The sequence below is a fragment of the Poecilia formosa genome, unplaced genomic scaffold (genome assembly GCF_000485575.1).
Source record: "Poecilia formosa unplaced genomic scaffold, Poecilia_formosa-5.1.2 Scaffold258, whole genome shotgun sequence".
NCBI lineage: Eukaryota > Metazoa > Chordata > Actinopteri > Cyprinodontiformes > Poeciliidae > Poecilia > Poecilia formosa.
In genome coordinates, this window is record NW_006800197.1 from 602667 (window position 1) to 630406 (window position 27740).

At 38.9% G+C, this 27740-nt stretch overlaps 1 protein-coding gene and 1 long non-coding RNA gene across 2 annotated transcripts in view; one reads left to right on the forward strand and one right to left on the reverse strand.

Moving 5' to 3' along the window:
- Positions 1 to 406: 406 nt before the first annotated feature.
- LOC103150623 (uncharacterized) lies at positions 407 to 1943 on the forward strand. The gene is made up of 2 exons (XR_477569.2): positions 407 to 1654; positions 1739 to 1943. It is a non-coding gene; the product is annotated as an uncharacterized LOC103150623 (long non-coding RNA).
- Positions 1896 to 27740, reverse strand: part of tmtc3 (transmembrane O-mannosyltransferase targeting cadherins 3) — a 37346-nt gene continuing 11501 nt past the window's right edge. Inside the window, exons 5-14 of the mRNA XM_016680841.1 lie at positions 26591 to 26706; positions 24928 to 25100; positions 15816 to 16068; positions 12137 to 12285; positions 10611 to 10731; positions 10330 to 10441; positions 6413 to 6516; positions 5748 to 5917; positions 4121 to 4347; positions 1896 to 3122 (exon numbers count right to left, since the gene is read on the reverse strand). Of these exons, the coding sequence (XP_016536327.1) occupies positions 2242 to 3122; positions 4121 to 4347; positions 5748 to 5917; positions 6413 to 6516; positions 10330 to 10441; positions 10611 to 10731; positions 12137 to 12285; positions 15816 to 16068; positions 24928 to 25100; positions 26591 to 26706 (2306 nt within the window). The 3' untranslated portion in view covers positions 1896 to 2241. The remainder of the gene's footprint in view (positions 3123 to 4120; positions 4348 to 5747; positions 5918 to 6412; positions 6517 to 10329; positions 10442 to 10610; positions 10732 to 12136; positions 12286 to 15815; positions 16069 to 24927; positions 25101 to 26590; positions 26707 to 27740) is intronic.

Consider the following 27740-nt stretch of genomic DNA (forward strand, 5'->3'; position numbering starts at 1 on the left):
GATGGACTTGCGACTTGTCCAGGGTGTACCCTGCCCCTTGAGCCTCTCCCATACTTCATCTGAACAGTCGATCTGCGGTCACATGGTGTGATGTTCATATTCACACACAGCACAGGCCATGTGATCACACACAAAACACGACAAGAAACCTGTCACCAATCACACAACACATCACACAGACCTCTGTGAGAAATATTTCGAACTGGGCCTGGTGTTGAGAAGGGGGAGGCGTCTGGGTCCATCTGAACAAAATGACACGACTTTCATCACGCAACTACGTCAGTAAGAGCCAGCGACGACGCTTCAGATGAAGTATGGGAGAGCCTTTACCCAGTGAAAACTGGAGATAGACAAGAACCGCTGGAACTCAGTTCCACAGAGTTGGAATTTTATGAGAGAAAGACGTTTGAACAAAATCATGATTTTTGATCCCACTTTATTTAATAACCACCACCGCCATCACCAAGGGTCTTATAAAAACCTCTGATTGTTATAAAAAAAAAAAAAGAACATCTGAAAATGAGGTAAACCCAAAAACCATTAACTGGATGCTTGGTTGTCCAAAGTTGTACCTTCTTTATGGGACACACTGTTAACACTGTGTGAGACAGGCTTTGAAAAAATACATGATGAACATGAGGAACTTATGCTTGACATGGTAAAAAAAATAAAAATAAAACATAACGGACACATAAACATACACTGCCAAAGCTTTTCCCTGCAATGTAAGCAATGTAATACTAATAAATAACACTGGATATGAAACCCTGAATATAAATGTAGGATAATATTTTCAGGGCCAGAAAATCAATGCATGACAAGGTCTTTAAGTAGTACCGCCTCACTGATTCTTAGACTTTCTCTGTGCTGCCTCAATTATTGAAATCATAAACAGATCCGGAGGAGAGAAAGGAAGAACATCACAAGAGCTGCAATTACTATGATTAGCCTGTGAGAAAAAAAAAATGCATAACTTAAAGAGCATAGCATGTAGCAGTGGTACAATGACATGCTCGACTAGCTTTAGTGTTTTTGATAAGGCAGTCCTGTTAAAATGTGCAGAAATGTTTTTGGTTGTCATTTTTTTTCAAGCTAGCTAGCTGGGGATTATTTAGCGGCAGAGTGAAAAAGAAGAAAAATACGACTTGTTAGCACTGCCAAAATCTGCTTGCAAACACAAACCTGTCCAAAATCTGCCCAAACGACTATAAAACACCTATCGTCCAAATTATGTCTTGGTTGTGGCGGGTTGTTACATCATCCTTGTTGTGCAGAGAGGATGTAGAAAATCCATGTTTTGCAAATGTGCTAAGAAAATTCCCCTCCTGAGGTGGAAGGAGCTTTGGAAAATGAAAACACATGGCTGCTGCTAAGGAGCGGTGTGCGTCATTGTTAACAGTCATATAAAAATGGGTGTAGCCCATGTAGAAGCAATGTCCTCAGGACAGTTTATGAAGAAAAACATCCGAAACATCCACCTCTAATGAAGCTGCAGGACAGAACACAGGCGTGAAAATGTGACAAATAGATCAGGGCTAACAGTCGGGAGAAAGACCCCCAACGAAACCGAGAAGACAGCTGGAAACGGGATGATGTCATAGCAGGAAGTGCAGAGTGAGATCAATAAATATTAGCTGCTGTGACTTAGTGGGAGGTGTGTGTGTGTGTGTGTGATGATGTCATAGCAGGAAGTGCAGAGTGAGATCAATAAATATTAGCTGCTGTGACTTAGTGGGAGGTGTGTGTATGTGTGTATGTGTGTGTGTGTGTGAGGGGGTTATTTTGCTCACTGTGTGGTTTATTTTCAGCTATGAGCTGTTCTGTCTCAGAGAAGATTAGGGGAACGTGTCACTTCCTCTAATTGTCCCAGATACAATCATTCTTTTTTTTTTTTGTTTTGTTTTTTTAAACGACAACAGAAGAGGGAGTCACATCTTATTAAACACAAATCCAGTGGTAAACCATGATTACACATAAAGCAACAAAACAATGTGTGAAATTCACATTCAGTTCAAGCTCGCATCTACATCAGCGATGGGCAAGAAACAGATGATGTGTTCCATAAAATTGTATGTGCATAAAGTTTCTAGGTTTTGTTTTTCCTTTTACAAGATTTGTGATTTGAAAAAAGAAAGAAAGAAAAAGACAAACACTAAAAAATTTGGAAAGAAATCCCAGCTGATTAAGAATAAACATGTTTTAAGAGGAGGGGTGACAGTCCAGTACCAAACCGCACCAGGATCAATCACCACTTAGTATGCGCTCTATCTCCTCTAGTCTCTTCAAGGCTGCTACCCTTTTTTCCTCTATATCTTTAATCTCTTTAGTGGACTTGCCCTTAGTCCGTTTGCCAGCCTTAGTGCTGTCCAAAGGTTCTGTTTGGTCTGCCCCCCCGCCCCCAAAGCCTTCTGTTGAGGATTTCCGCACATTCTTCTCATCCTCAGCGCCCTTTCCGTCAGCATTGGCACCCCTCCCTTCCTCCTCACTCGCGGCAACCTCTTCCGTTGTTTCCTCCATCGCCTGCACCTTCTCCTCCTTGGCCGCCACGCCGCCGCCACCACCCTCACTGGAAAGCGGCTCCCCTGCCGCGCTCATGGCGGCCATTTTACTGCGCACTATGCTCAAATGACGGCGCACGTACTCCTCGTTGGGCGCCAGGGCCAGCGTTTCCTCCAAGCACCGTTCAGCCCGCGGCAAGTCCCGCTCTTCAAAGTACACCACACACAGGTTATGTTTTCCTTGGACATTGGTGGGGTCCATTCGCAGGATGCGTTCGAAGCAAGTTTTGGCACCGCGGGTGTCCTTCTTGTGGTTCATGAGGATGTCACCTTTCAGAATCAGGCCTTTGACGTGCTCCGGGTGGTGGCGAAGGAGCTCGTCCAGCACGGGCAATGCGTCCAGCTCCCGCTTGGACTGGGAGTAAAGCAGAGCCAGGTTGAACAGCGCGCTACGGAAGCCGGCCTGCAGGCCGATGGCCTTCCGCATCCAGTGCTCCGCTGCGGCATTTTCATTGGCATCCATGGCCAGCATGCCAAGGTTGAAGTAGCCGTTGGCGTCGTCGGGCTCCTCTTCCACGTAGATGAGGAAACGACGGTTGGCTTCAGGCCAGAACTTTGGTTCTCCTGGAAGGAAGCAGAAACTACTGAAAAGCCAGGTCTCACCCGTCACCACATCTGCTTTCAATCTGAGCGCACAAAGTCTGAGTAAATGTAGTTTTTTTGGGGGGGGGGATTGTCTTCACTAGAAAATGGAAAATTCTTGAAAACCTGGCCACCTTTGAAATCAATATAGAGACTAAAACCTGATGTAAGAGTGGCTGATAAAATCTCAGAAGCATTTTAAGCAAGTTTGTATGGAGCTAAATTGGAGCTGTGAAGCTTGTTACTCTATATGTAATAAATTTCATGCAATATTCTAAGTTTTTGAGATGTACTAGTATGTGCCTTTCACACCAGTAATTATTACCTATAAAAATGTAACAAATTTTGTGCCTTTATAGCTTTTGACAAGTCAATGTTTGTAACAAATGGTGGTGATAATCCAGATGCCACTCCGTCAAAGACACAGGAACTGAGCGTGGTGCGGAAAGAAAGCTTAACAACACCCCAAAGTTTATTGCTCTAAGTAACACAGCTTTGTAGAACAATATACTAATATATGTATAATGTCTCAGTGGCTAAACTTTCACTTTATGTTGATCTGCTGTGCTAACCAACAGGTTTCTGTTGGTTTCAAAAGCAAACTGAAGCTGCCTGGCCTTCCAGTCAAACCTGCTGCAAGTAAAACACACCATTCAATGTTTTTCTTCTCACTTAGTCGATAAATAAAAGAAACTGACAGAAACTTGGCCCTGATCTCTTCAGCGTAGGGGACATTTCTTAAGAACCTGGTTACACCCTAGAGGTAATAACAGGTTACTTCCTTTATTCATTCCAGTTTGTGGGGGGTTGATGCCCTGCACCAGTGAAAAGCAACGCAATTGACAAGTGAAGTACGGCTGTTAATCTCCTCAGACAATGTGCTACAGTCAATTTAACGGGTTTTTGCGTGTTTGAACAGGTCCGGCTTCTCCATACCCAAGAAGCGTCAAACAGCAACTTTTCACTTTCTTGCAACTCACCAGACTCCTGCATGAGAAGAGCTGAGTTGAAGAGTGCCAGTTTATGGCGAGGGTTGAGCTCCAGGGCGCGGTTGAAATTCTTCAGGGCTTCAGACGGGTCTTTCATCTCGATGTTGACAATGGCGAGGTTGTACCAGAGGTCGGCGTTGGAGCTGTCGAGCTCCAGTGCGCGCAGGTATGCGTCCCGGGCTTCTGTCAGCTTGTTCATCTTCAGCAACAGCTCCCCTCTGTCGAATAAACAAACAAACAAACTACATGAGGGCTGCAACTAATGATTATTTTCGTAATCGATTATTGTAATGATTAATCGATTACTCTAAATAAAAAAATAAAAAAAGCCGCCTCCTGCAGCTTTTTTTGTTGAACTACTTGAGCTTATTTTATACAATATTAAAAATACACTGAAATAAAGAAATAATTCCTTATTTTATATAAGAAAAAAAAATTTTTTTGCCTAAAATGGAATAAAATAGCATTCCTTTAGTGAACGCTTGAACATTTGTAGCAAAGGACCCACATGCAGCTTAAAAACACTTCCAACATGTAAAAAACTATTTCAGCTTGACTTAACAGCAATACAGTGTAAGGCTGACCTGGTGATTAATTTTTGGATTAAACTATTAATAACTGGATAATGAAAAGTACTTAGTAGAAGATTATTTTTCGTAACATATACAATGAAGGATTCTTTAAGTCTTAAATGTAATATGTATTTATTTTACTCTGTAGTCTCTATACTCTGGTTAACGATTAATCGATTACTAAATTAGTTGATGATTATTTAGAAGGTTTTATTAATTTTTGTTTTTTGTGATGTATGTAATAGGTCTGTCTTGTAAATGAGACAATGAGTCTCAAGAGAAACTCCTGTATAAATAAAGGATTAAATAACAATCAATTAATCACATTTCAGACCTAAACTACATGCTGGAAAGTTGATCTAAAGACAAGAAATAATCTCGTTCCTCCTAAATGTTTATCATTTGCCACGTTGGAACCAAAAACTCCCAACTTATTTTATTTGGATTTTATATAAAAGACCAACACAAAATAAGGTATAAAAAATACTAATTGTTTAAAATAGTTTCACAAAATCGGAAAAGTGTGGGGTCTCACCTTACTTTTATAACCCCACAAGAACCAAAATTATGGCGTACAGTAAAAACGCCATAATTATTTATGCTTTAGTCAATAGAGCATAAATCCAGCCCTTCCAGGACAACCTCTGAGGTCAACCTCTGAAGTTTTCAGTAAACAAACAAGCACCATGGTGCCTGAGGAACAGAGAGGCCAGTCCTAACATTTTGACGTAGTTTAAAGTTGGGTTAGGTTCCGACACAATCGACTCGGAACTTTATACTGAATAGGGATGATGATACACACGCAGTTAAAAAAAAAGGGGGCTGTTAATCCAGCAGGAGTTGCAGTAAAAAACTCGCCTCCAATTAAGAATCTGCAGCAAGATTTTTAAATTTTCCTGCACTCAATGTGAGCTTGAGCTAAGAACTCTGTGCGGCTCTGGGACAGAAAAATCTAAATGAAACACTGACGTTTGCGATTCTCAGGAGCACGAATACTTCCACAAACCACTTGCAGGGTCTTGGAAGTGAGTCGAGGAAAATCTTGCCTGCTGATGTAGGCTTGCTTGAAGTCGGGTCTCATGCTGATCGCCTGCCTGTACAGCTGATCGGCCTCCTCCAGCCGAGAGTCGTTGGCCCGGATCAGATTTGCCAGGTTTATGTAGACGTTAAGGTGATTGGGGGCCACACGTGTCGCGTACTTCTTACCCGGAATAACCTGATTACAGTAGGAGAGAAAATATTGTTGCACTAAATACGGAGGTGATGCATTCAACACAAGGAAGATTTATTGTTTTGCAGGAACAGACGGCTAATTTTGTATTCAGGTGTGAAAAGTCACTTTGATGTCAGATGTGCCATCTACAGACAGATGGATTTCAACTTTAACAGTTGCATTAGAAAACGGAGTAATTAGGTAGGTGTGGTGTGCACTACAGTTAGGAAACGTAAAGAGAGTTCCTAGGAATCTAAAAAGACAGTTATGCATCCCCTGTCTTCATGCCAAATAGGTGGAGTTCATTTTTCTTGGGTGAATAGGGGCAAGCTGTGTTTGGTATTCCTTTGAATGGTGAATAAGATCACTCCCAGACAAAAATCATGACACACACAAACACAAGACAAAAGCTTCAAGTGGTAAACAATCACATTCTGGAGAAATGCAATCAGCTTTATCGCAATAAGGAAATCAATTCTACGTGCAATGACGACTTACCTGTGGCATGAGGGACTTGGCAACCAGGTACGCTTCCTCTGCCTCTCTGGATTTGTTCAGGTTCTTGTACGTTCTTCCAACGTTCATGTGAGCACCAATGTCGTCTGTGGCAAGTGCAAACGTACGTTTTTGACAAAATCAAATCACATCGATTCAAAATTATCCCAAAAGGGAAAATAAATGTTGCCAAAACTCATACGATCTAAATATTTTCATAGTAGGGCTGGGAAATGTGACTTAAATGATAAAATCAATGATTTTGTTGTTGTTTTTTTCATACCAAGTCTGATTTTTGATGTTTTGTTAATTCTCCCTTTCTTTTCTTAAGATGAAGTTACAAACAGAAAATATTTTCAACAACTTCCTTTGATTTCAGTCATTCCCTCAGGGAGTTGACCTGAATTCAAAATGTAAAAACATAGTCAGATGAAAAAGTTTGGTATTTAATGTGGCCAAATGCAAGGTGTTCTCCTATTTGAATCTCCTCTGAAGAGTGGCATCATGGGCACCTCAAAACAGCTCTGAAATGATCTGAAAACAAAGACTGTTCAACATAGTTGTTTAAGGGAAGGATACAAAAAGTTATCTCAGAGATTTCAGCTGTCAGTTTCCACTGTGAGGAACATAGTAAGGAAATGGAAGACCACTGGGACAGTTCTTGTTAAGCCCAGAAGTGGCAGGCCAAGAAAAATATCAGAGAGGCAGAGAAGAAGAATGGTGAGAACAGTCAAGGACAACCCACAGACCACCTCCAAAGACCTGCAGCATCATCTTGCTGCAGATGGTGTCACTGTGCATCGTTCAACAATTCAGCGCACTTTGCACAAGGAGAAGCTGTATGGGAGAGTGATGCGAAAGAAGCCGTTTCTGCAAGAACGCCACAAACAGAGCCGCTTGAGGTCTGCAAAAGCACATTTGGACAAGCCACCTTCATTTTGGAATAAAGTCCTGTGGACTGATAAAACAAAGATTGAGTTGTTTGGTCATAAAAAAGGCATTATGCATGGCAGGAAAAAAACAGCATTCCAAGAAAAACACTTGCTACCCACTGTAAAATTTGGTGGAGGTTCCATCATGCTTTGGGGCTGTGTGGCCAGTGCTGGCACTGGGAATCTTGTTAAATTTGAGGGTCGCATGGATTCCACTCAATATCCACAGATTCTTGAGAATAATGTTCAAGAATCACTTATGAAGTTGAAGTTACGCCGGGGATGGATATTTCAGCAAGACAATGATCCAAAACACCGCTCCAAATCTACTCAGGCATTCATGCAGAGGAACAATTACAATGTTCTGCATGGCTAGACCTGAATATCATTGAACATCTGTGGGATGATTTGAAGCAGGCTGTCCATGCTCGGCGACCATCAAACTTAACTGAACTGGAATTGTTTTGTAAGGAGGAATGGTCAAAAATACCTTCATCCAGGATCCAGGAACTCATTAAAAGCTACAGGAAGCGACTAGAGGCTTTTATTTTTGCAAAAGGAGGATCTACTAAATACTAATGTCACTTTTCTGTTGAGGTGCCCATACTTTTGCACCTGTCAAATTTTGTGTTAATGAGTACTGCACATTTTTTTTAGTCCAATAAAACTCATTTCAATACTGAAATATTACTTTGTCCATAAGATATTGGTGTTATCAAACTGAAATAGCTGTTGCAAATATCCAAATATTTAGAGATAAAAATAAATAAGATTAATAGGGGTGCCCAAACTTTTTCATATAACTGTACAAGCTGTAAAACATGCCTGTGGAACAAGACGGTAGGACCTGGGTGGGCCCAAAGTTGGTAAAAAAAGAAAAAAAAAAGAAAAAAAAGAAGAATAAATCAGATTTTCCAAAAAGTATATTTTCATAAACAGCTAATTCAAAGATGAAATTTCACAGTAGCAGGTCTTGATGACACTGTCAGTCAGCAGCTCTGCTAATCCACCTCATTTGTTTTGCCGCTCCTCTTTAAAATCTCCATCTGGCTGAAAGCCAAACACAGAGAATGGTACAGTATATGATCCTTAACCATTACAACTGATGGAAAAGATGGTTTGAACTTCCATCTCTGGTCCTGCTTTGCATATAACAACAAATTAACAACTGAAATGCAGAAATTTAGCTGCTTTGATTTTTTTTAATGTAAACTAATCTGATGCCTAATTACTGATGGTGTGATGCTTTTCAGAGGAGAACACACACAAGTCTTTGTGTGATTCAGAAAGCAAAATAAATCCTGCTGAGAACTATAATGAGCGGGCCAAACTTTGAACGGTGAGAAGAACCTGTTCCTGATGACTGCAGCAGGAAATCCTTACTGTGTTAAAGTGTTTGCATTGTTAATCTTGGGGAAACACTTGTTGGTGGGGAACCGACAAAACTGGATGATGTCCCAACTGATGACAGGCTTCCTGAAAGCGGAGGAATGGGAAGAATCCTCCAGCCCAAATGAAAAGGCCCTAAAGTATTTCACCTGCACATTTGCTGTAGAATGCTGAAGTGTAGCTTTGTCTGCTCAAAATGAAGACACATAATGGATCGCTGGATGGCTCTTCACCATGTGAGGAGAGACGACATCAAGAGCCACTAGAAATGGATTTAATGCACCAACAGTCGTTTCTTTCAACCCCTTCATCAAAATGGCCTCATTCACTAGGACAAAACACTCTTACATGTTTACTTGGGTGCCATTATCCACAGTTTAAATTTAAACTGGCCCTGATTCTTTTCATGTCTCTTGGGTTTGAAATAATAACCCGCTTGTGTTTTCTTGTGATTTTATCCGTCCTATTTTTTGAGGGCAACAGGAAGTTGCAGTTGATGATATAAAATGGCAATTGATGATATAAAACGTACACCACAGCAACATGTACTTTTGACTGAGGGAACATCATACCACCAATTGAAGTTCAAAAAAGTTACTTTTACATAATACAGCCAATTAAGTACCATTTTGGTGATATGTGTGATAATTTCTGGATGTAAAGAAACATAACTGCAATGTAATGTAAGTCAACAACAGCAGTGTATATGACACAACAAAAAAGGTCAATGTCTCGATAACGTGTCTTGTGTACCCCTAAGTTCTTGTGAGTAGCATTTCTTTAACCCTCTGATGAAAAAAAAAGTCAAATTGAGCCAAGCATTCTGCTCAGAAATGAGCTTTCATAAGTGCAGCTGGCATTGTGAAACCAATGGAACTAGGGTCAGATTCTCACAGCACGAAATTCTTGTGTGAACCTAGCATCAAATCACAGCAGTTTAAATAAAAATGTGTAACGATTTGCTAAAATCTGAAAATTATTTTGGCGGCTGCTAAAATAATCAGATGTATTATTTGTTGTTTAGTCAAATTTTATCAACGCGAAGACTTGAAAACCAACGTGTCTGGATTTTATTCCACAAAATAAAATCCACGTCTCTTGCACATGTCCATGCTTGTATTGATGCAAATTAGTTCACCTAAAAATCCCAAAGCAGAAGGCATCTGAATCTCAGCTTAAAGGAGTTCCCTATAGCGCAGGGGTGCCCAAGTCCAGTCCTCGAGAGCCACCATCCTGCAACTTTCAGATGCATCCCTGCTTCAACACACCTGAATCAAATGAATGGCTCGTTATCAGGCCTTTGTAGAGCTGATCCCGGTCTGTTGGAGTAAGGATACTTCTAAAACTTGCAGGATGGTGGCTCTCGAGGACTGGACTTGGCCACCCCTGCTACAGCGACTTCAGTTTCTGTTGACTCTACGATACCGACAAAAAAAACAAAACAAAACAAAAAAAACAAAAAAACAATGGATATCTTGTTTCTCTGAAACACTCAGAACAAAGCAAAACATCTGCGGTCTGAGACTACCACATGTAAGATACCATCAGTTTATTGAAAAATGCCAAATGATTTAAAGACGTCTGATTGAAGTCTCTCACCTGGCTGGACACGAGTGGCTTGGAGAAAATACCGCAGAGCCATTGCATAATTGTTTTGGTTCTCTAAAGCATGGCCGACATTATTCCACAGCTTGGCATTGTTCTTGTTAACCTGAAATAGCACACAAGTTTAATAAACAAAAAAGCTTTCAGAGATAAGCTGATTGATCAAAGCTGTGTTATCTATTAAATTCTCTAACGACGTTTTTCATCACAAGATAATTAAAGTTTTGTTTGAACACTGGAAAACTGCCAAAATACTCCAGAATCTAAGCTTTTACCTTCAGGGCAGAGGTGAACAGGGTATATTCCGACTCCCAGTCCCAGTTCCTGTTGAAAGTTTTCACTGCATGTGTGGTGAGCAGCACACCAATCATCAGCCAGGAAATCTTCCTTAATTGTCTGTGAGTGACAGTTTTATTCAGACTTTAAAGCACTTTCGTTTTGGCCATGATGCTGAAAAAAGATGCTGATGTTTTAAAGCTCAAGTGCTTAGAAATTCTGCATTTTAATACAGCCCACACCGCTATGTTTTTACTATATTAGTTTCTGTTTACAAGTCTCGTACAGGCACTGCAAAATAATAATGCTCCAAGTGTTTCTTAGGGAAGACATTTTACACTGCAACATGGAGAAGAAGGCATTCTGGTCAAAAGTGATGCAAGACCTGGAATGCACCAAAGCACCTTACGTTAGCTGCGTCTCCATTACATATGTGCGGAAATCTTGGTTTGCATTCGGCTAATGTTGAAAAAACTCAATTTCCCAATTGCAGTGTTTCCAATAAATAAGAAAGAAAAATAAAATCATACGTGCATAAGTTTGTTCACCATACATCATTTAAAATCATGGCAGCGACGGATGTAAGCATTTACGTGAGATATATTCATAATTCAACCGTGGCGCTAGAGCTCATCATTTATCAGCCATCAGAGGAAATGCCTGCGTTTTATTCAGGAGTGACAAGCCCCGCCTACTTGGAGTGGCTACACGTGCGACATTTTGGGGAAACTGTAGTCAGAGATTTTACACAAGAGCTATGGATTCAACACATTTGAATGACAAATTAAATTATCTATGAACTATGTGATGCTGTGAGAGCTCTGGTGGAGCCAGTTGCATGTAGTCTGAAAAAATAAATAAAAACAATCCATTGTCCTCCTACCATTTCCCATCGTCTTCTTAGTCTTTTCCACTAGTAGTAACAAATGGCTATTTAGCAAGTGACTCGTGTGATGTGAAAAAATTGTTTCTGTTGCAGTTTTATGAAATATATCTATTTTGATACAAATGAAAAAAAAAAAAAAATCACCTCAATCTAGAACAAAGACTATTTATCGAAAAACTTGAGTTTTTTCAAAATTGACGCCTTTTCTCTAAATTTGTTTTCATAATTTCAATTTGTGCAATTCTGTGGTTAATGGAAACGCGGCTACTAAACACTAAACCTAAAACTGGGGCCAACAACTCATCAGACATGATCTTTACAGCAGCTCCACCACTGTACAACTTTCAAGCAAATGCACTACTTTGTGCTCGCACATTCACAATCAATAAGGTTAGGTTTTGTGACATTGAACATGTATGTGCTTTTTTGTATCTAATGCCTGCATATGAATGTTTTTAATGACTACTTTAATTGCAACATTATAGAAAGACATGGTACAGAAGGGAGAATTTGTAAATTGCAAATCAAGACTTCCAACAAAACAGAAAAGCAATTCTAAAAACAGACATATTTTGAGTTAGAGAAGGGGAAATACGCTCTTTCATTTTAGTCATTGCGTTAGTTTGGAGAGCTACTTACTCTTTATGTGAGACAATCTTGAATCCATGTGCTACAAGAACACAGAATCCCATACTGGGAACATAAAGTACCCTCTCTGCAACAACAAACCCCACAGGGAAGAAGAGGTTGGACGCTGGAATGAAGGGCAGGACGATCAAAGACAAGGCCTGTGAAAAAAAACCCCCCACACACAACAGATCAGTCATTTTGTCTAAAAAGTATAAAACAAAGGTTCAACCTTTATTAATGCTAGTTCTAATAAAGATCTGCTTCCAGAGCTGACACTGTTGTCTCAAGAGTTTAAGATGAAGAGACGGTTACTTTTCCAAACGGATAAATCTATTTTTCACCAGATGACTAAACCTTTCTCCAGAAGAACTTTAACTCATGCATCTAAAAGAAATTTCACTAAAGATTTAATGAATCAACTTTGGAATAGTGACTTCCCTCTTGGAAAGCACCCTCATATAATGATGTTAAGCTCTCTTTGCTTTGCTGTGCAGTGACAGTGATGTTCCAGCTTTTTCCCAGCTTATGACAGGCTTGATGATTGGTGGTTCTTGGGTTGCTTCTAATCATTTGAAGCAATTCCTTTTCATCGGAGGGTAACAGTTTCGGTCAGATCGTTGGCAACTGGACAAAATTGGCTGTGTCAAAAGATCAATTATCCAGAAGATGCATAAACGATGGCTTTGGAAAAAGCAAAACGTTAGGCTTCTGGAATGGCCCTGACTTTACATCTATTGAGAATGTAAGGAGGATGCTTCAAAGTCAGGCCCTTAGCAGTAGCTGAGATGAGTTCTACCATTTATTTTAAGAATAGTGGTCAAATATTCAGTCAGAATTATGCAAACAAATAGTTGATAACTACAACAGGACTGCAGTGTCTTTGTAACTTCCATAAAAAATGATAAAGTGGGTGTATGAATGTATTAGAGTCTTTCAATTCTGGCAAAAAACAACAACAACAACAAAAAAAAACATGGCAGAAGGGAACCACTATTATTGGTAAACATTTTGGAAAAGGAGGGAATTTTAATTCTTATGTTTTTTTCCATGTTATCGTAAAAACAAACCAGAAGGTGTTGGTGGGATGTTTGCCGGATTGGACCAGAACCAAACAGTGTTTTAATCCACGTAAGTCCACTTTAGGCCTCTGAATAGTATGTGCTGCACACAGTTTCGGGCAATTGCTACTCAAAACTTTCCATTCTACTCTCTGGCGTCCAAGATCAAGTCCCTGCTCTTTGCAGATTATGTGGTTCTGTTGGCTTCATCGGACTGCGATCTCAGGCTTCTACTGGAGCAGCTGACAGCGAAGCGGTTGAGATGAAAAGGAGCAAGTCCAAATAGTTTATACCCAAAAAAAGGTACCCTTTCCGGGTCAGTGACGAGGTCCTGTCTCAGGTGGAGGAGTTTTAGTATCTTGCAATCTTGTTTATGAATGATGGAGCATCTACAGTGATGCGGTATCTTTAACGGTCTTGGTAAAAGCAGAGGTGAAAGGTGAAGCTCTTCGTTAATCAGTCAATCTACGTTTCAACGCTTGTTTATGATCACAAGGTTTGGGCAGTAACCGAAATAACGAGATCGCAGATACAAGCAGCCGAAATGCATTTCCTCCATAGGGTGTCAGGGCTCTCCCTTAGAGGTGGACTGAGAAAGTGACCATCTTGGAGGGACTCAGAATAGAAATGCTTGTCCTCCACATCGAAAGGAGCCAGTTTAGGCTCTTCCCATTGGTGAGGCACGTCCCAACGGGAAGAGACGCAGAGGAAGACCGAGGACATGCTGGAGGTTACAGGGACCAAGTTTCTCGGCTGGCCTGGGAACGCCTTTGGATTCCCCGAGAGGAGCTGGAACAAGTGGCTGAAGAGAGGATGTCTGAACCTCTCAGCTTGAGCTGCTGCCTCCATGACCCAACAAAAGCAAAATATAATGAATGGATGGTGTTACACTTAATGTTTTCCTAAATTTATGCTTATCCTAACTGATCATCAACATGGACTTTTAGATTTCAATTTATTAGACAAATTGATACAAACCTTTCCTAAATAAAATAGCATTTTCCAACTACAGTAATAAAAAGCAGAGGAATTCCAGAAATTTAGACTTCAGGCAAAAGCTCAGCAGTCACTGTGAGAAACAATGTTGCAAAGCAGGTTTTTCCCAGAGAACAGCAGCTTTTGAGCGGTGTCTCATGCTCCATGTGAGACAGCTGGCAACCTTGCAAAGATGCTAAATAGGTTGATGTGGTATGACATTGTTATGCAACGTAACACAAAATGCTCCTAGCAAACCAGAGTAAACACTACACAAGTCATAAATGAGTTTATTTAATGTTGATTTGTGTTGCTTTTTCTAAAAATGAAGGACTAAGGAAGTTCACTGACCTTCAACTATGAGAGCCATAAGACTGTTGCACAACAAATGCTAATTTTTTTTCCGTATCCCACAGTGAACAACCACCACCCATGTTTTCCTTTTAAATTCAAGCAAGAGCCTATCTTTTATTGCTGGCAAATTGTTTTTTTTCCTCCCACCCCCCATTTGTTTTCATCTCAGTTTCTGATGCAACACTTTAGAGCAGAAAGCAGCAGCCAAAATGAATTAAAACCAGAAGTTCTATAGAAAATTAGTCAGACAACAGTGCACAGTGGGGTAATAAAATTAGTATTTGGCGAATTAAGGCAGTTTTAAGCCTTTTTTAATATGTTCCAAGAAAAAAAAAACACACACACAATTCTCTTCTGCATCTTTTGCTGTGCCTGTGGACACAAGGAACCACTTTCACTGATGCTTTTGATAGTTTTTGCCCTAAAACAGCATGCCGTGTAAAAGCACAACAGGAACTCTGTCCTTTAACTATTTAATTTCAAGCACTATTCAGTTCAGTTTAAAGAGCTTAAAGTTAATGCAGTCATGACAGTAAAGAAGGGAGAGAATGGCATAAAGTGTTTCAGTGGTAAACAAGATATGAAACTCTTTGATGCTTTAAATTGTTGGACAATCATAGCCATGTGAAAAGAACAAGTGTGGTGTTATCTGTATGTTAAAATGAGCAGTTGTCTCCAACATGCCGCACCAACGTGTTGACTCGGGTGAATTTGACAGGTGGATTGGCAAGATACTGGGTGGTTCATATGTTGTGTTCCATAAGATTCCAGCTAGCGTGGTGCAAATTATTGCAAACTCACTGTTATCAGAACATCACTCTGCCAAGTATGCATGCTTGTAATAAATGTTGGCTTATTGTCTATGTATTGTTTTTATTCTGGAAATATTTTTGGGAGACATTTTTTATGTAATGCAACTAAAACATTTTAGAAAGTAAAGATGTGGTAAGGTGGAGGTGATCAAGTCATTAAGAATATGAGAAATACTTGAAGACTTGCTATTTGTCAAATCCTAATATTAATTTTTCTGATAATTTAGTTTTCTTCCTGCTTTGCTCTGGAATATAATCTGCTGTACCCCCAGATGAACTATGCTTGTATGGATTTTAATTTCACTTTTTTTTAACAGATTGAAATTACTCTGAACACAACCGATACTCAACCTGAAAGTCACAAGAAAAACAACAACAAAAAAAGGCCATGTAAAAGCACTTCTAGGTGCATCTGTGCGAATATGAATCAATTTGCGTTCAAAGTGTTTGCATAAGAATGTAGATGAAGCGACCACAACTTCCTCTCACCATGATAACCGTCTTGGCTGAGCTGTGTTTGGAGAACACGCTGTAGTGGGCGAGCAGGCACAGGAACGTGTAGAAGGCCACAGTGGCCAGGTTCCGGACGTCCAGAAGGGACTCCACCAGAGGAATGGTGCCCATGGTCCAATCGCAGCACAGCTCTGAGGGATTCAGCAGCAGCCACGCGTTCACAGGGAGCAGATAGTTAAAGGTCAGCTGCCTGCTGGGAGTGGGACTGACAGCTGCCGGGTTATCAAATCTACGAAGAAAAAGGCCACAGAAGACATTTGCTTAGCTATTACTGCAAAGGGGGAAAATGGAGATCATGCATAAGAGCTGCATAATAAACATCCAGAAAATGGCAAAACACCCGAAACAGAGTTCCTTAAAATCACACCTAAAAAGCCACCTGGGTAGAGTGGATTAGAAGCAACTGGGACATTGATGAATATATTTGATGTGTATTTGCTTGATGACGGCATTTGACATTTAATTACTTATTTATCACAAATCAAATTGTTAATCCAACATTGGATACATTAATCCAATGTAAATTCCAAGTTTTCCTACTACGATGCAGGCTTATATAACAGTAATCCAGAACTAATTTATGTAACTAGCTACATTTACTCAATTACAGTTACCTGAGTAACTATTTTGGGGGAAAAAACTTTTTGGATCATATGTACCGCTCTGTCTTTTTTTAACTTTTACTTGAGAAATATTATTATATAGTTATTTTTGCTTAAGTAAACTTTCTGGATACTGATAGTAACTTCACTGAATGAGGGACAAACATGTTTTAACCAAAAATGCACCAGACAGTGACCAACAGTTTGTTAGAGTGAGATCTCTTGTTCTTACACAAGCTTTGTTTCCTATCTTTAGAGTCCAAGAAGATCCAGTAAACACCATATACTGTCACTGTGTTCTAACATCTACTGAAGACATAACCTTCTGTAAGTATTAGTTTAATAAGTTTTATATTGAAAAAAATATATATTTGGAAAAGTGTTACTTCTGACTAAATTTGTTATTTTGTCACTATGTTATTTATGTATACATATATTTCTTCATTTTACCCTAAGCTGAATTTGCTCATAATCTTATGTAATTTTTTATGGCTGACGTCTTAAAAAAATGAAATGTTATGATTAGTTACTCAGTACTTGAGTAGCGTTTTTACAAAATACTTTTTATTCTTCAGTAATTTCTTGATTAAATTAGAATACCTAACATGTATTCCAATTTAATTGTATATCATGTCCTGTGCGTTTTATATTACATCCAATTTATTTTGGTTATGACTCCAGTTTGGGCTTCTGATGAAGTACAACAATTATAACGCCTCAAACTAAAGAACTTCTGATGATAGGTGTAACATAGCTAAATGTCTGTATAGTAGATGAGCAATAGCTTTAGTATTGCCATGGTTATGATGCTGAATTGATAACAGTTGTGTGTGGCTGTTTTCTTCACCGAGCTGCACCTCCGGCTCTGTAAATCTGCTCAACAGTTTCAGGCCAAGGCCTTCACTGAGCTTTACTCTGACTTCCCAACACAGCTCCTTTAATATTCTTTGCTGTAGATCTTTTCATCGCTTTTTAAAACATAACAGCATGGAAGAGCAAAATGAGAGCCGCAGCGGTGTAACGGGGTGCTGCGTTTGTTCTGCCCCTTGTCAGTCAATTTACTGTTGAAATCAAACTGTTGTTCTGATGTCACTTTTGGGCAGCAGAGTTTTATTTCCTTGCATGGCTCTGATACGGTTCTAATTTGTAAAATCAGTGTTTGATTTTAGACTCACACCCTTTGATACTAATGGAAGAAAAACATGCAAGGAAGAGTGTTAAAATTTAGGATTTTCTGGAAACTCCTTTTTTTGGGGGATCAGTGATCGGAAGCGAGGCTGAATTTGCTTGAGCCTAAAGTAAAATACAATCAGCTCTCCAGCTGGATAGTAAACATCTTTCAGTTGACTGTCTTTTATGTTGTTGTTTGTTTTTTTAACTTGAAGGTCTGTTTTTTTTTTTTTTTAGCTCTCCTTAAACTTTAAAATAAACTTGGGGATACTGAAACCATGCATCTATTTAAATAAAAACATGAATAAATGATTCAAAGATTTGAATTTTTTCCCCTTCTTTCAATTGTATTTGAGCATATGACCCTAACTTGAGATTAAAAATAAAGAAAAAATACTGAGCTAGTGAGAATAGTTTGAAAGAGACCGATGCATCTTGCCGTTTACAGTTTTTCCTTTAAATCTGACACCAGCTATCTTTCATCTTTGAGGTCTTACTAATAAGTCCCAAAAGTTCCCCAAAACAACTTTAATCCTAAGAAAGTTCTCACAGAGATAAAATCTTACTGGCAGTCTTTTATGGAAATAAAAACTTCCAAACTGGAGAGGTTGGCTCATGTTTGTTCTCTAAGCTGAAATAAAATGTGTTGTGGTGGTTCTTAAAGAAAAGACAAAGAAATTAAAAAGCCATCAATATAAAACCATTAGCATCAATTATTCAGTTTATGGCTAAAACAGAAATTCTGCACTGATACCATTACTTTCACAAACTTTCTTTACTCTTCTTTTTTTTTATGGTTTGTCCTCAAGCTGCCAGACTCCATTTCTAGGTAGTCAAGATTGATAGTTCTTTACAAGGTAAGTTAAAGTTGTGGAAGTCTTTTAGGATTTTTTTTTCCACACCTCATAATCCGGGAGACTCGGTTCAATTGGGAATCAAAGTTGCAATATTTGTTACATTTTCTTCTCCGGTTCACTTTCACATTTCAATGTGTCCAATGATCCAAAATCTTTGAAAAACTTGTTCACCTCCTTGCCTGTGGTGGCGCTGCAACAAGAACCACTGTAGTAAATAACACGAAGACACTGAGCAAAACTTCCTTCTTCAAGAAATGTCAACAGAAACGGAGTGGTGTCACATTTTAGTGCCCGTGAGGATTCCTCTTTTGTTATTGGTAAAAGACCACAAGCCATTTCTCCTGCTAGTGCTAGACTTGCTTGTTTGTTTTGGTTGTATCTACCCAGAATGCCCTGCACTATAATCCGCTTCCTGCTTTTGGAGCAGTCTCCGGTCTGCTTGGCATTCACATATGCATTTGAACTGTGCCAGAGTTCACTTCAACCAAAACAAAAGCTGGGTTTGTAGGCGGACCAGAGTTCACTTTTTTGGTCTGCATCAGAGTTAAATTGCATATTCACACCTCCCCAAATGAACCGGATCTTCTATGCAAACGAACTGAAGTGCAATCCATTTCTGCCGAATACAGGACCATTTTCAGACAAATTCTTTCCATATATTAAACTATTTAACTTTCCCAAACTCCAAGTAATAAACCACTGTTGTCAACATAAAGCTTTACTAAAAAACATGGGGCTTTGTGTGAGGCTCCTTGTGACCTTCAATCAGTCATCAAGAGGAGCAGACTTTAGTACCAGTGGTGTTCAACTCGAGCCTTTAAGGGCCATGGTCCTGCAGGTTTTGGGTGTTTCTCTGGTCCAATATACCAGAGAAATAAATAGCTAATTACCACAAGATTAAATGGTAATTGAGCCATTTGAATATGCCATTTTATACTAAAGAAATAGTAACACCTTGTTTTACAGCAACTGCTCTCACACATGGTGTGATGCTGACTCCTCTACCAGTAGAAATATTCAATGACCACTTATGCCATTATGGGTCCAAAATGATATTCTCATATCCTTTTGGATTATGTATTAGGTTTTACTGATTTTTTTTTTTTTTTTTTTTGCAGCTTTAGTTTTTACACCTGACATTTTATTTCAGACATACAACACAATATGTTGCGATAGTCCCATTTAAGAATAGAAGAGTGAAAATAGGCAAAAAAGCAGCTTAGACCAAGGAATGCTTTCAAAGACCTTCCAGATTTTGCGAAACAAAAAAATGACTAGTTTCTTGTAGATATTAAAAAAAAAACACAAAAAAAAACACACAGTTAAAGCCCGTATATAAAATAATTTCTATGCTATCTAGATAAGACAGCTATTCCGGAAATATTTGAAAACTTCACTTAAAGCAGAGTAAATATAGCGTTATGGATGTGTTTTGTCTTTGGGATATCTCCACAATCACAACTCCTGATCAGTCTTTTCTTGCTGTGCCAAGCCTGCATTTGTATCTGAACTGCTCTGACATGGGTCGTAGTCTGAACTTGTTTTATAGAACCCCTGGCGTAAACCCTGATCGGCACCCAGCAGACAATAAGCTACATATGCTGGACAAACTATTATGGCTCTGTGGCAGATATTCTAGCAGACAATCTGGAGTCATCTTTAGGATTACAGCCAGAGGATTAGTCTGTCCCAGCTAATTATCTGGAATTCTATCATCACGCTCAAATGTCATTAGGTAGAATCTTGTGCAGACCATTTAAAAATAGATAACCATCAACAAATACTCCAGGCTGCATAACTATTAACATTTACACTGAATGTTTTGAGAGGGTCATAGAGTCCATATACCTTTACTTAAAAGATATCGCTCTAAATTACTTCTATAAACGGTGGGTTTAATTCAGATACTTGATAAGTTGCCTTTTTATTATGTTTCGTGAAAACAGTCATTGGAAACGTCAGCTGATTAAACTATACTGGACCTTTACTGAAGCCACTGTGAACTGATGCATAATTTGGTGTTTCAGTGCATTTGCTGTGGTTAGAAACAAGATTAAAGGAAACTAAATCCAACTGAGGTCAGGTGAAGGACTAAACCATTTTGTGGCTTTTTTCCTTTTCACCATTAAAAAAAAGTTTTAAAAATTGTTTGGTCATATCTTATATTTTATTGTGATATCAACAGCATTTTCATTAAGTTACCTCAGGAACCTAACTGAGACTAACTCTTTCATTGACCAATGTCCAAGTATCTTGGTTCAACACTTACGTAACCTCAACGAAATTAAGATGATATTCAGTACGCACTAATTGATGTTTATCTAGCTATCGATTAGAGTGATAAAAATGCAATGTAAACTTGTATTTATTCAACAGAATGATTAGATGTTTGACATTTTGAAAGTGAAACAGTTAAAAATCATGAGGTGGTTTCTCTTCCTTGTTAAAGGCAGGACAACTACAGTCCTTAAGAGTCTGTTGTGGTTATTTTAGATGTGTCCTTGTTCTGACACTGGCTGAATTACATCCCTTGTAATTCAGCCAGGATTTTTGTAGGATTTCTCTAGTCTTTGGGAAAAGATTACAAGCTATTTCTCTCTGAAGTGCTTATTGATACAGTCCTGCTTATAGAGCTGTCTCTGGTCCACTTGGCATCCACATATGCATTTGAACCGTATCAGAGTTCACTTCAACTGAATTGAAACCTAGGTTTGTATAAAGGCCAGAGTTTACTTTGACCAATGGTCGGCATCAGAGTTGCTTATCAAAGTTGTCCGAAACATATCATTCGTTCATCCTCCCTTTTTTCCAGACCTTTCCCATACTAGGTTCAAATAAAGATGAATCAAACCTTGATTGCAAAGTTCTTTCATTAGTCTTCAGAGAGACCTATAAACTTTGGATTAAAATTTGATACTTTAGACATAAAATTTCTCCTTCTAGCCTAGAGTTGTGGAAAAAGCGATGTGGTATCTTTGATGTTTGCGCATCAAACATCAAAGTTGGTTTAGTAAATAGCCTTTAGCAATAGTACAGTGATCCCTCGCTATAACGCGGTTCACCTTTCGCGGTCTCGCCGCTTCATGGATTTTTTTGGGCCGTTTTTTTTTTTCACAGTGCATTGTGTTCTGCGTCTCCACTTCTTCTCTACTTGTGTGCCAATAACGTTATGGTATTTAAATATACGTAATACAGAGCTTGGCCATTCAAGAGATGAAAACTGAAACTTTGAATGCCTGCTGGAAAAAACCTGTGGCCAGAATCAGCGCAAAACCTGACCAGAAGCTCGCTTGACGAGATCCATCGCTCTGCCATAGGTACAGCTGTGAATCTCGCAGGGCAGCTTGGACTAGACGGTTTTAATGACATGACTCCGGATCACATTAAGGCTCGATTGATGAACACGCACATCCGCTGGCCTGAAAACAGGTTTGTTCTTTGGTTTCAATGTAGAGTATTTAATTATGCTGTGTAATAATTGTAAAAAAATAAAGGTAACTCTACTTCGCGGATTTCACTTATCGTGGGTTATTTTCGGAATGCAACCCCCACGAAAAACGAGGGATCACTGTAAATGTAATCCATTTGGACTATTGGAGAATGTTGTTTTGTTGTATTCACACAGTTCATGCTGCTATCACTCCCCTAATCAAATGTTTACGCTACAGAAGACAACTGTCTTCCATTCTTCAGGTTATCAACCCAATCTGTGGTGATAGAAAGTAAATAAAATGTGACTCATTCATGTGATACTACGTGCTGTTTTTATTATTTTTAATGTTACACCTTTATTGTTTCAATTACCCACTCCTGTTGATTTATCTCGTAATTTTTCGTTGAAATGTTTTTATCCTGGATTGATCCTAAATAATAGCAGAATGCAGAAATCTCCTCTGCGTCTTTGAAGGCAGAAGGATTGTTCAGTGTAAAGGAGAGAAAAATTATCTTTCGACTACGTTTTGATGGATTATGGGACTAACTGATTTTGATAGTGTGTGGGATTGGCTTATAAACTTCCATAAGTTAAATTATCTTACTCATACCACTGTGAATGTCAGCTGCGCCCATTCTTAACAGGCGACAAATGCTGCAGGATTTCGTGCGGTTATTTTTAAAAGATTAAACTATTTTCATATACATGACAAAGATTACTATGCAACATGCAGTGACCACATCACTACGGACACTCAGAGCTGTTGAGCTGGACCCTAGCTTTAATGCACTTTAGACAGATAAATCTGCATTCATTTTACCACAGCACAAATGTGGCCTTCCTATTTTGATACTGGATGCAATCTGGCAACCCTCTTCAGTGTATGCCTCCAAACTGGCTTTAAATTAGTAATTAGCTCATTTAGATCCAGTGGGTGGAGTAGAAGTAAAGCAGGTAACTCATTTACAAAGGATATAAGTCTGTGACTCTAGCCAGCTAGTGAAATGGTCTGCTCTAGTAGAATCCTGCTGGATGTAGTGAGGGCCAACCACCTTCAAAAAGTCTTCTTGTGCTAAGTCCAAGGTTCAGCTACATGTAACGCTTTGGTTTCTTTGGTAAATATCCCTTTGACAATGCTTCACAGACCTGATAATAACAAAAACCCTGGTAATCTTTATAACCAGTAACCCTTTTATTCCAGCTTCATAAAAGGTTTTAGTTAAGTTAAAGTAGGAAAACAAAATAGAATGTATTTATAATAGATGATCTCAGGGCTTTTGCTTTTAAAAGGTTCTGCAACAATTTCTAATCCTTCACAATCAAATGTCTTCTTTTACACAAGCAGAAGGAGAACTAGATTACTTTTTGTGAGATAAAATGCTGTACAGCATTTAAATGTTTCCCTGCTTGAGTCCACCTACTTTAAATTGGTGGATTATTAACAGGCTTCTGTAGAACTTGACGATAAGCTGTTGAATCAGGTGTCTTGGCGTACTTACACTGCTGAAACATGTTGGGCGGTCTGCCCTGAAGGCCGCGAGGAGCATGATTGTAAAACACTTTTACAAGGGAGTGTATGCAGATGTACTTTCTGGATCAATGCAGTGTTGATATTTTCCAAACCCAAAGTTGAAACGCGGTATGTTGGATGGCGGTGGATATACTAAAGAGAACCCTGGATCCTACAGCTGATTTTGTGCAGCTTTATCATTCATGGGCTAGTTAACGGCATAAAAGATTTACAGAGGTTTTAACAAGCTATGGCTTAAGATTATATGAAATTCGCCGTCATATTGCTCACACAGTTCAAAATAATTTTTTATTAAGATGCAAAAGAAAATGCTACGGAGACCAGACTTGATCTGGGTGATAAATCAATTTTATCAATGAATTAAATTGTCTGTTTATAAGGATTTCATTTCTGGAAAAGCTGGATTTTTTTTTTTTTTATGTCATTGCATTCCCTGGGTTTAAATAGTTCAGAGAGATGTTTGCCTGCCGAGAGCCTACCATGTTGTTTTACAAGCATGTTTCACAGCTTGTCTTTATTTGGACTTAAAATTCAGGTCAACTCAAAGAAGGTCAATAACATAAAAAGCAAGGTTTTGAAAAAAAAAATTAATTGCAAATTAATATTCAAGAAAGGGAGAAAATAAATTGACCAAAAAAGAAATAAAAAAAAAAAAAAATTACACTCAGCCCTATTCCAAGAGTTTTCTGTCTGTACAGAGAATAGAGCAGAACCCTTCCCCTCCTGTTGCTGAGCACAGTCAGCTGTTTCAAAAGCTAAATAAAATATATTTCTCACTAAAAACATGTTTTCAGTATGCCAAATGGTGGTTTCAGATAATACGTAGAGATCTAGAAGGTTGAAGGTCACTCTTTTATCTGTCACCTGCTGCCAGGTGACATAACTTGAAACAGGAAATATTTTAATATAAACTGCTAAAAGTCACACTTGGTTTTAATAGATTATGACAGATATTTTTTAGGATGCTATAAAAAATGTTCTTAAAGGGGAAAAAACTCAGTGGATCATAAAATATGCGTGGGATATTTAATGATAGACTGACTCCTACTGCAACCCTGATTACGACCATGCAGATGCAAAAAAACAGATGGATAGAAAAAAGAAACAAAAAAATAATTATTAAACACAATAAAAACACAGGCCCATTAGCCACATGCATTAAGTGAAATACTCAGAAACCACAGGAGGACGGTCTATTTATTGAAATAAACAGAAACCTTCTGTAAACCATAACGCAATCGGAATTAAATCATGAACCACATCAGTGAAATGTGTTTGCATAATGCTGAAGTCCATTAGCAGGCAAATAATGGTTTAAAATTTATTACACTAACATTTACCGTTTGAATATCTTTGGCAAAGATGCATCACCCACGTAGCACATGTAGCTTTACTAATGTGAAACAAAAAAAGGGATGTTCTATTCCAAGTCAAATAAAGTTAATTTATATAATCATTTCCCGACTCCGTGCATGTGGTTATGAGGTCGGCCTACCTGGTGAAGACAGGCAACTGGGACTGGATGACCTGGACCCTGACGATGACGAGCAGCAGAGTGCTGATGACGAGGACGATGAGCTTCAGCAGAGTCTGCAGGACTGCGTACGGGAAACCGTCTTTACCCTGCAGGACTTGCCGCACAGTGTCCAGCATCATGGGTAGAGTAAACTATGAACGGCAAAGGGAAAAAATAACAGGAGTCAAATCGACCTCAAAGTCATTTAAAGAGCAATTAAACACCAAATCGACTTTTTCTTTGTAGATAAACGGTAAATTTAACCTTACGGCTGTGCTACCTTTTGCTACAGTGCAAATTGTGACATTTTCATGTAAACTTCCTAAGATAATGCTACAATGCTTAGGAAGCGGCTCAGGACAGCACTCACTACTCACTCAGACCAGTTACTGCACAATGACTGGTGCTTTTACACGCAATAGCCAAAGTCTCCAATAACGCATAAAAAGGTCGCTAGATTTGCTGCTTGTCGCTCATTTTGACAAATAGTCAATAGAGGGCTCTAAAAACAGAAAAAAATAACATTAAATGTAGTGACAAAGATGCTAATTGGCTAAGTTGGTGGTCCTGACCAACTGGGACTGTCCACTTTGGAACTTTTCAAAATTTGTTTGGTTTATGTTTTTACACTGGGTTTCATTCCACTTTAAAGGGGCAGTGTTCTGTGTTTTACAGGCACATACTGCCATTTCATTGCACAATCATATACCTATGTTACTGTCAGTAGTTATAAAAATGCTACATATGTATATCAAGTATGACTTAAAAGAAATTTGACTTTGTAATTTAACGCCTTGAATTGGGCCTCTGTCTCTTTAAAAACTCCAGCTCTTTCTGAAACTCCGCCTTCAGGAAGTCATCACAACATGGCTCCTCTATTAAGTCTTTGACAACGTTTCTAAGCGCCGTTACACTGAGAAGTAGCGCAGCTCAGTTCCACCAGGTTTGTGCTATTTGCTGCTGGATAGTCTGAAGGAGCTGAGTGGGAGAGTTGTGCAGGGCTGCTCTGTGAGGCGGAAGTTCGGAAATTTGGAAACTGCAGCTCAGAGGAGGAGCTTCGTATCAAAGGCGATGATAAGTAAACCAAGGCATTTTGCACAGCTAAATGGTTGCCATGGGAGCATAAGAGGATTTCCCAAACATGCATGAAAAAAATCAAGGCAACACTCCAGGTATGTTTCTAATGAGGGAATAACATTATGACACAATGTAGAGCTCAGAAAAGTCAATTTTACATAAGAGTGCTCCTTTACATACTACACAGTAGCATTTATTATTTATTACAATATCTGCATGTATGAATGTTCTGAAAGTCCCAAGAGAGGTAAAAGGTGGTTTAAACTTTTTGTTGTTTTACAATCCTTCAACAATAAAAATGATTCCAGCTAGTAATTTAGAAAAGTAAACCTCCATTAACACCATTCATCTTTTACGCACTGCCCTGAAGGAAATTAGCAGCAAACTATCCCACTAGAAGTTGAACACTGAGAATAGTTATACTGGTCTGAGACAGAAAATGTGTTTTTTTCTTTTCCACAAATTCCTTATGTTTGTCTAAGAAAGGCTCTTTGTGCTCCAAGAGTTGATCGCAAACATTCAATTTACTGTAATGAACAAGACAAAGGCATCTGCAGAGCCCTACCCCTTGTGCAACAAACACTTCATAGACACAGCAGATGCCGACCACGGTGATCCCCTGCTCCTTGCACAGTGTTGCTGCAGCCACCAGAACTACAGTCAGAGCAATGGGGGGCCACACTGGAAAAACAAAAATAAGAAGAAAAGAACAAACATTTGAGACAATGAGATCACTTAACTGTATATAAAATTTGGTGTCTGAATTTCTTTTGTTTAAATAAACCAAGAAGTGAGTAGCTTTTGTATCAGGTTTCTGTAAAGTGACCTTTAAGATAATTGCTCCACGTTTGTACCCGATAGCCAGTTCCAATCAAAAGTTTACACACAGTGGTGAGGAGAAACCTGTAATTGTTTCAGGTCATCAAACATATTTAGAGAAATTAGACAAAACGCAGTGTTTAACTTGAAGGGAACAAACATCCACGGCTTTTCCTGAGTGAAAAAGTGATTTCCCCATAAACCAAATAACTGATTGTTCCACAACAGCAGGAAATATTTTGAAATAATCTGAGTCTTTTACTGCTGGAATCGTTGCCGTGTTTGACCATAAAACTTTGTTTTTTGTTGTTTTTATTCAGAAAGAATCCGACTTGCTCATATGGAAAACCTGCTAATTGGAGGTGAACTTGAAGGTGACCATGTTGGCAGAGGAAGTCTTCCAATGCCATCTCAGGCCTAGTCCACACATCGCCGAACATCTGGGAAAACTAACACATCTTTAAATGTATGACACAAAAACTCTGCTCTATAGAGTTATTTTATAAAAACAGTTATTTATAAAAACTTAAACAAAAATGGAGATTTGAGAAAACAAAATAATATTACATACATTGTATTTATAAGGCTATCCAATGGCACAGCTAAATTATTGATAAAGGACTGATAAATGTGGGAAAAATGAGCAAATTTCAGAAACAAAGTATGTCCTGCATGGCCTGCCTAGATAATCCTGGTTCTTGAGTACATTTCATCCATGACAATGAACAATGGAAAAAAAAAATATTCAAGTGTCTTTAACCTACTAGTCCTGAGGGCCCAGGTCATTCAAAAAAAAAAAAAAATTCCCTTCTCCTTTAACCTACAGTTCCGGGGGGCCCCAGTCCTTCAAAAAAAAAAAAAATTCCCTTCTCCTTTAACCTACAGTTCCGGGGGGC